General features: G+C 45.5%; 1 protein-coding gene across 2 annotated transcripts in view; it reads left to right on the top strand.

Moving 5' to 3' along the window:
* Window positions 1-9,087, top strand: part of LOC102681877 (tyrosine-protein phosphatase 99A-like) — a 334,024-nt gene that overhangs the window by 255,096 nt on the left and 69,841 nt on the right. For both annotated transcript variants that reach the window (XM_006622301.2, XM_006622302.2), the window contains exon 3: window positions 376-499. In XM_006622301.2, coding sequence (XP_006622364.1) covers window positions 376-499 — 124 coding nt within the window. The remainder of the gene's footprint in view (window positions 1-375; window positions 500-9,087) is intronic.

Below are 9,087 nucleotides of genomic sequence, written 5' to 3'. Positions count from 1 at the left end.
AAAAAAAAAAAAAAAAAAGAAAGGATAGAGAAATAACGCGGCGCTTATAACGAAGGATTTTAAGTGATTCTTTTACCCGCGGAGAAAATAATCGTGCCGCTAAAAAAGTTTCTCCCCTATCTCCGTTCTCTTAATCCAAGTTTTAAAAAGTTAAGATAAACTCGCTTACGCTTAGCTCGATTGTTAGAGAGTAAGAATAATATTTACATGTAACGAGAGAAGGAGAGATATGATACAGCTTGATAAGTTACACAGCGGGGGTATATAAATGTACTTTACTTACCCTCTCCCCCTTTCCCCCTCTTCTCTCTCTCCCCCCCCCCTGTAACTTAAAGTCGTTTAAAGACCGGCTAAAACTTGGAAATTTGCTTTCAGATGTGCCTGATCCACCGGACCGCCCTCTCATATCCAACTTCACCTCGAGATCCGTGCGTCTATCCTGGGTGGCGAGTCGTAATTCTCATAACAACCCGATCTTGTACTACGTCATCGAAACTCAGTAAGTCCTTTAAATATTGACTCTACACTTACCTCCTTAGATAAGATTAGCCTTCACTCGAATCTCTCGAATCGAGGAAGGAAATTAATTTCGTCGGAACCGGAAACGAGTTTAAAAACACCACCAAGTCGTGTGGATCCAAGTTCGATCCGTGTTTTTCCCCGTGAATTAATTTCTTCCTCTTCTTTTCCCTCCCCTCCCCTCTCCTTTCTCTCCTTCTTTATCCATCGTATCCTCACGAATGATATTTCCTTTCGGCACGGCTCGGAAAGTAACGACACAAGAGGGACAAGGGGCGCGGTCCAAAATAGCCGTCTGCATTCGAGTACGTCTCGGAGAGTCTGATTATCTTTCAGATACAAGGTACGAGTTGGAGGCTTTAGCCCCGTGGCCGGGGAACGGAAACGGATAAAATAAAAGGAGTTACTAAGGGATAAGAACTGCGGTGTCGATAAGCACCCTTTGTTCTCCCTCGCTTCCTCCAACCCCTGTTATCTTCTCTCATCCTTCCTGCCCCTTTTTCTACCCCACCCACCACCACCACCACCCTCTTTCCGCTTCTTTCTGTCCAACACACCCTTCGCAGACCCTGCCGCCTCCTTCTCCTCTCGTTCACGTACGAGAGGGAGGAAGCCAGCCCGTCCCACGCTCTTATCCCACGATCCCCTCCTGAATTTCACCGATTTTCCACGGCAACGAAATTCGCTATCGACATTTCCGAGTGGCACGTATATATCCAATGACCACTCGCGAGGTTTGCACACGGTGAAACGCGCGCAAGGAAATTGGACCGAAAAAGGGGTGCGCGTGAAAAAGGGAGGAAAAGGGAAAGGGGGAAATCGTGGAAAAATCTTTTTGTTCCCCGTACTCTAGTTTACTCCACGCTAACCTTATCGCGAATAACTTCGGTTTCCCCGATCAACCTTTCGTCCCCGCGACGAGAGAGGGAAATTCGGCAGGGGCCGTAATTCTCATCCGTTGGACGTTGCGCGTAAATCTGACCGAGATAGATATTCGTGCGAATAACGTCGGTTTAATTCAATTTGCCGCGACTGTCATCGTTCTTCATTGGTGGGAATCTATGTACAGTAAACAACGCGAATATGCGATTCTTCTTGTCACTAGTGATTTTATCCCCGTGACAAATTTTATTTATCCGGAGATGGTAATTAGATTTCTCGTCGATGAGTCGAAGGGGAAACGGGAAAATAAAGGGAACAGAAATACACGGATACACGGACGCGTTGAGAGTTGTTGAGTTCGAATTTGCTTTTCGAAAAGTCAAGATTCGCAGCAATGGGCTGCGTTTATTAAGCTTCGGCTCCATTATCATTACCCTGTTTCCTTTTCCTTTTATTTCTTTTTATCACGCCGTCAAACGAACGAGATGTGGAATTTTGTACGCGCAAGAAAGGAAAGGAAGGAGAGCGTTGTGCGAGGAAGAAAATTAGTTAGAGTTTCTTTGAAAAAAGAAAGACAATGGGAGGAGGCCGCCCGCGTCTGCGGCTTGGAAAGTAGACCTTCGATTTTCATCTCTTCGTCTCGCGTTTTTCGTTTCGCGGCGGCCGACGTAACGCTTCGTAAATAGTTTTAAATTACGCCGCCCCCATAAATCAATCCTATAATAAGATTTAAAATCCGCTTCCCGCTTTCGAATGCCTTTCAATTTCTTCCCAAGAGCCGGCCCNTTCCCTTCCCCTCCCCTCCCCCTCGATATCTATGCTCGAGGTGCGCGATCCGATATTCGAATATCGAGATCGTCTCAACAACTATCGGCAGGCAATCACGTTTAACGGGGGCGGCGAAAATTTCTTGATAGCGAGATCAAACGTCACGAGCGACGCGAGAGAGAGATCGATCGCGATTTAATTATTAAGTTGGAATCGGACGACGCGGGTAGGGAAGAGGAGTTGGCACGTACGACCGTTCGTTTCTTGGGAGAGGGAATGACGGCAGTCGGAAGGAGGAGGAAAAAAAAAAAAAAGGAAAGGAAAGAATCCGACCTCCTCGGGAAGGAGGAGGAACAGAAGGGTGGGAGGAAGATAAAACGGAGGGTTCAGAGGGGACGGAATTCTTAATCAAGTTTCTTTTCCGATCCTCTTATCCTCCTCGTTCAACGGAGCCAGACAAAGCCGTGAGAGTGAAGAGAAGTTATAGGAAATAATATATCAGCCGGGTGTCGTTATGGTCGCCGAATATTGAAGTTTCGCCCGCGAACCATTTCGCCTTGCCGCTCTAGCTGGCAGGCCCTTTCAGAAAACTATCGTAATACCTCATAGAACTTGGAAAATATTAGTTTTATAATAAAGTTCGAACAAACTTCCTTCTTCGTCTTCCGTCCTCCTCCCTCCCTCTCTCTCTCGGTTCCTATATCTCTCACTCTATTCCATCCTTCCTCCATCTTTTCTTCCAACCACGCGGAGTTTCCATCGAAGCTACGAAGGACGGTCTACACTCATTTCGTCCGTTGGATTATTAATCTTTGAAGAAATCAAGCGGCGTTTTGACGAAGAACTCGTCCCAACGTTCCAACGACGATTCTCTCCTCCCCCAACAACTCCAATGTTCCAACTTCTTCTCGAGGGATAAGCGGCGGCGGCGGCGGCTCCACGAGCCTCGAATTAAAAATTGGACGTCGCCTGGGACCGGTCGAGACGTTTGTCATTCCAGAGATATCTCGGCCGCCTAATTGACCGAGAACCTCTTTGGAAATTTTACTCGATAACGCTCGATCGAACGATTCATCGATTTATCTCTCGCATCGTTCGTGACAACGATTACGATGACATTTATAATGGGGACTCCCTCTAGTGGCGAAAAAGAAAAAGAAAAAGGAAAAGGAAAATCGTCGAAAGGATTTTTTCGAACGCGGAAAGAATAAAATCTCTCTTAAATTCTCATCGAGAGTTTTATTTCTATGGGGTTTAATGAACTGTCGACGGGAAAGTAATCCTCCGCTATATTCACGCCCGTCGGACTCGACGGACTATCAATCTTCGTACCTTCACGAGGGAGCCAATCAATTTCCTCGAATAATTCATTCGCAGCCGTCCGTGTAACCCGCGTAATATCGTTACACTCGTTCAAACTTTCTTGACATTGGCCGTAATTGACTCGTTACAAGATCGCTCCAATTTTTCGCTTCGATCGTCTTTTTTTATTCCTCTCTTCAATAAAATAAAACCTTAAAATCGTAAAGAATTTCGCGTTGTTTAACTTCTTCCGAACGAAATCAAGTAGAACGTAACAGTAGAGTTCGAAGACATCGATTAAGTTTCCTCAAGAAATCGAACAATATCGCTACGCGATATTTGATCACGATATGTGACACTCTTTGCGTGAAGGATCGGGGTTTGTTTTCACTAGCTACACAGAAATCGATTGGCTGGAATAAAATATATGTCATAGGCTGCTTTGTCCCGATTCTCGTAAAAAAAAAAAAAAAAAAAACGGCCGAACTATAAACATCCACGTCGTCTTCGAAAGCTACAACAAGAACACGCGACAAACACACTTATCGATTTTCTTCTTCGTAACCGAGCAATTAGTACACACTACCGCTCGATACGGTGGAGAAAGACGAATTATTGAAATACATTATTCAAACACGGAGGTGGAATTCATTAAAACAAGGAACAGATATACCGTTCGAGCGGTGGAAAAAATAAATATTGCATAAGCTCGTTAGCTTTCGTTTCGAGAAATCAAAGAGTCGAGGAATCACTTTAAAAAAAAAAGAAGGCGGATTAAATCAAAGTACGTGACGAAATGTAATTCGCGTAAGAAAAGTACCGGTACCACGATCTCTCTTTTTTTTTTTTTTTTTTTTTTTTTTAATTTCAACGCAATAAACACGCGATTTCAACACAAGGCGCAAGCTACGCGACACGTTTTTCCTCCAAGTTTTCACCCTTCACCTTCTTAACACCACTTTTCCCTCGTTCCTTTCAAACGCTGCGCGTAGTTCTGCAGTATAGTAGCGCAGCTGACGCCCGGATGAGGAACACAGGCCGTATGAAAAATTCCTCGGGGCTTAATGGATATAATTTCATCGTGGAGGAACGGCCAGCGTTCTTCCCCACGCTCCGATTTGAATAACGGATTAATGACACTTACGTGACGCGCATGAGGAGACGACTTTGACCTCTGTCTCTCTCTCTCTCTCTCTCTCTCTCTTTCGAGGTGAGAGTCATCACCACTCTGACCCCGTTGATCGTTCATTAAGTGGTTGGCTCGTCGTCGATCAATTGTATCGAAAGAATCTCGTTAATTTCGTTTCGACGTCAACCGGCTATTGTACGGCCAATCATTGACCCGTTTCACTCGTGACTCGTACATTACTTGTACCCACGCTCCGATCAAACAATGCGCCCAGGGACGACACAATGGAGACGGATGACACTTATGAAAGTAACATCGAGAATGTTCACAGGCATCCCAGCCTCCTTTTTCAATCGCGTCGCCGATCGAGTACCCCATCGATCGAAATTTCGTATTCCACGGATATATTTCTCGATCATCTGCATCTCGAGCAGATGCGTATTCGATATACCGCTTTTGTTTCCAAGGAACATTTTTCTCGTCGTAACACCGATCCAAACGTCTGTCTTCTATTAAATTACGATTAAAATCACGCGAATCTAAATAATCGAAAGTTTGAAACGATGGATCGCTATTTATCGCTAGTGTTAAATGAAAACATCATACCATTCGATACTCCTAGAAAAAAAAAAAAAAAAAAGAAAAACGATTGTCTCGCAGTCTTTTATCCGAACAATATTAACGCTTCCCGAGTAATGTAATCCGTAGGGATGACACCGAAAGGACGGAGAGGATACCGCTCTATTATCGAAAATACAGGGCGAGTTGTCGAGAAGAGGATTGGCTCTCGATACGTTTCTTCTTTTTCTTCTTCTTCTTCGAGAGAAAGAGAGGACAGAGGATTAAGGCGGATAGCGAAGAAGGGAAAGAAAGAAGAAGGCAGAGGTAAACGTCCCGATCATTGTCGAAAATCCCCGAGAGATTCGCCGCTTCCATCAACGAGCCCTTAGTTGCGCGATACCTTGCCAGGGTCAGCCGACTTAATTCCAGAAATTGTACCGTTGCTATGTTTATAGAATACGGGGAAAGGGGAGGGGTTGAAACAACGCCGGTTAATCGACCATCGTGAAGATTAGAAGGAAAACTTAATTATAAAGATCCTGATTGGTGGAAATCTCTGGGGGCCATCACCAACTCCAAGAAGACAGACCTATTCCACCGCCAATAACAAGTTTTTCACGGGATTGCATACCGTGAATTTTTCGATATACCCTTATCTTTCACACTATTTCTTCACCCATTTTATCTCTCTTGGAATCAATCGGGGAAACGATAAGCCACACTCTCGATAATCGTTTCTCGATATCGAAAGAGCACGAACTAGAGCCTAGTAATAAACCAAATTTGCAACGAAAAAGGGAAAAAATACCGTCCTAATCGAAGTTGAAATTCAATTCAAAGAGAGAGCATTTGAATGGTGGCCATTTGTTCGAAGAAACGAAATCGTCCAATAAATTTATCGACAATTTGGATTTACGTTCCAGCCGAGTTATCGATCTTCTCGTGCCCTTTGAGCAAATACGAGAACTTTTAATTACGCGCGACGTGTCCCCGCCGCTTCAGCATGCGTCCCGACACCTTTCGAGATGATTTAAAAGGCCGCCCTCGCGTCGAGAAGAAAGAATGAGGAAAGAAGGCGACGAGGGAGCGGCAGCCGAGAGTCGCATAGAACAAGCAATTTCACGGTCCACGGAAATGAGAGAAAAAAGGAATGGAGACGGGATAGGCGGACGTGGAGCTGGGATACATTCGCGCCAAGATGTGGAGAGAAACGTAGAAAGGATGGTCTTAGCCCCGAGATGATGAAAGCGCGTCGGCTCGCGCGTATTTCGTATCGTTGGGGGGGGGGGGGGGAAGGAAGGAAAAGAAAAAGAGGATCGCGGGAGGCTGTGTGTGAACGCCTCGCAAAGATTTATCGAGACGGGGAGAGAAATTTATTTCGACCCGATTAAATGCCTACTTTATCGAGCCGACCGCTCTTTGTTCAAAGGGTGGAGCCACCGGTGCTGCTAGCTTCGTCGAAATCAATTTTGCGCGCGGCGAAAATACAATCTTAGAGAGAGAGTGAGCGAGAAAAAAATTATACACCATGTAAATTTACCGATTTAATAAATTCCTCTCTTGAATCGAGGGCGACACGCAGTGAAGTATGGACGCAGTTTTGCGCGTCGAATTGTTCGGTCATTTTTATTATTGGCGATGAAAAAAATAAGAAGAAACGAAGAGAGAGGGTGTTTCGTTTGGAAGAGAGAGGAAAAAAAAAAAAGGAAGAGCGAAGGTCGTGCATCGACAACGATGATAATAACGGTATAAATCTTGTCGCGCTCGATCGATTTCCGTGTTGGAGGGAACGCGGGCTGCAATGACCCGGTTACACGCCAAATAATAGTTACCGCGTATATATACACACACACGTTGAACCGGCTACGATTCAATTGACGTTATCAACGTTTAACAGAAACTCCGCTCCTGTATATACACATGCGCGGGGCGAAACCGAATCAAAATAGCGGCGCGTGTAACTTAATTCGCCGTCTGAAACGAAAACCGGTATTTATATAACGAACAAACGTGGCTGATTTTCGCGGTGAAAGTCGGTTTCGGCCTGTATCGATCTTTCGACTTTATTACAGGCGACCAAACGCGTTGGGAAAATCGATAAGCGTAATAAACGATAAGCGGGGCAGGGTCCCCCTCGTTTGCATATCCGTATTACGCGCTTCCTCTCGGCGGCGACCTTTTATGGACAGATTAATCCACGGCTTAACGATACTTTCCCAGATTTCAAGGGGTTTTAAATCCGAGACCCCGTTTTCCTTCCACCGCTCTTTCCTTTTTCCTCCATCTCGCCGTCCTCTTTGATCCGCCGCGGCTTTGAGGAGAGAGAGAGAGAGAGAGAGGGGGGGAGACTCGAAGCGTGGGAGGCGAGAAAGTTGCATGGAAAACGTTGCAGTATGGGATCGTGGTTTGGAAACGGATGAAATTTTGACAGATAGTAGTACAGGATGGTAGGTGGACGCGGGAGAGAGAGTTGGCGTAATCGTAATTTACAGATTTGTTACCGAAGCGTATTTGAAATCCCGCTTTCCACCAGCATTACGACCGTTGGTAATTACGGCTTTTCGACGAGTTGCTAATTCGCCGGATTTCTATGCTAAATCCAGTTATTAGTGGCCCGTTCCAACATCGGATAACTAATTATCGGCAATCGAATTAAATCTTTATTTCGTTCGTGACGATACAGGGAAGGGGGCAGAAACTGTATCGTGCATATTGAAAAGTATCGATAAGCTGCTGATTAGAGGATTCTCGCGACGCGATTAGATTTCCCAACCTATACGGGAATATAGACCTTCCATCCTGCGAAATTTGCTCCACGAGATTGACTCCCCGATCGATCGCGATTATCGCTCGTTGCCCTCGTGCCGTGCCAACCATTTGTCGACCGGTGTGGCAAATCCCCGATACAAACTTATCTTTTCCTTATTCGTATCCTCGAATATCGCGAATATTCGGTGGTAGGATCGAATCGATAAAATTGAAAATCGACGATGGACGATGGAAAAGAAAACTTCCCTCGCTGTTTTTTTCCATTCTTCGAAACACGTCGAAACACCGGGGCGAGAGAATCGCGACTTCAATTCTCAGCGGGGATGAAACGGAGGGAAATTGACTCTGCACGGTTCGCGGATTCTAATCTCTGAACGNCGGGGAGGTCAGTGAAAGGCTGGGCGCAGCGATGACGATGAAGGGATGACGGAGGGATGAAGGAAACGGAAAAAAGCCGCTGAACTCGGCTCATCGAGGACTCCCGAGGTAAGCGTCTGACGAATCTTTATTGCGGCCTCGTTGAAATTCGAGACGATCGTCGACGTCGATACCGTTTTACCGTGGATATAGGGAGGTGCCTTACGGTGATTATCCCTGACTGGTTAAGCTCCGTGGCGGGAACCTCTCCAGGGGATTATCTCTCTGTCTCGACCTCTATACACCCTTCAGCCGCTGTCGATATTTCAAAGCTCTTATCTTCTCCTTCGGGATATCCATTGGAATCGCGCGCGCTCGCCCCCATGCAACCTGGTTATCTATTGTCGGCTTAATTAGGTTACATATTACACACCGATGGACCTTCTCCGCCCGCCTTTGTTCCACCTTAACGTTTAACGAAAACCGCTTCGACCAACCGAATCGAGTTACCATCTTCCTTGTATTTATCGCCAACTTGTCAAATTCGTGGTTTCCATTCGAAACGTGATTGCCGCTCCGTTTCNTATATATATATATATATATATAGAAACTCGACGAACCGAGGTTAAATGAGATTTAACGAACCGAGAATTATCATTCACGAGCGTGACGTGTGGCAGGATATCGTGGGAATTAAGCAAACAACGGGTGGAATCGGCCAATATTATTTCGTCTCACGGTTGATTGGTAAAGAATAATAAATCCGAACGTTTCCAATCGACGCGTTATTATCCTCGCGC

This window comes from Apis dorsata, unplaced genomic scaffold, assembly GCF_000469605.1.
Source record: "Apis dorsata unplaced genomic scaffold, Apis dorsata 1.3 scaffold_683, whole genome shotgun sequence".
Lineage (NCBI taxonomy): Eukaryota > Metazoa > Arthropoda > Insecta > Hymenoptera > Apidae > Apis > Apis dorsata.
The sequence above is the reverse complement of the archived record's forward strand: the minus strand, read 5'-3'. Positions and strand labels throughout refer to the sequence as shown.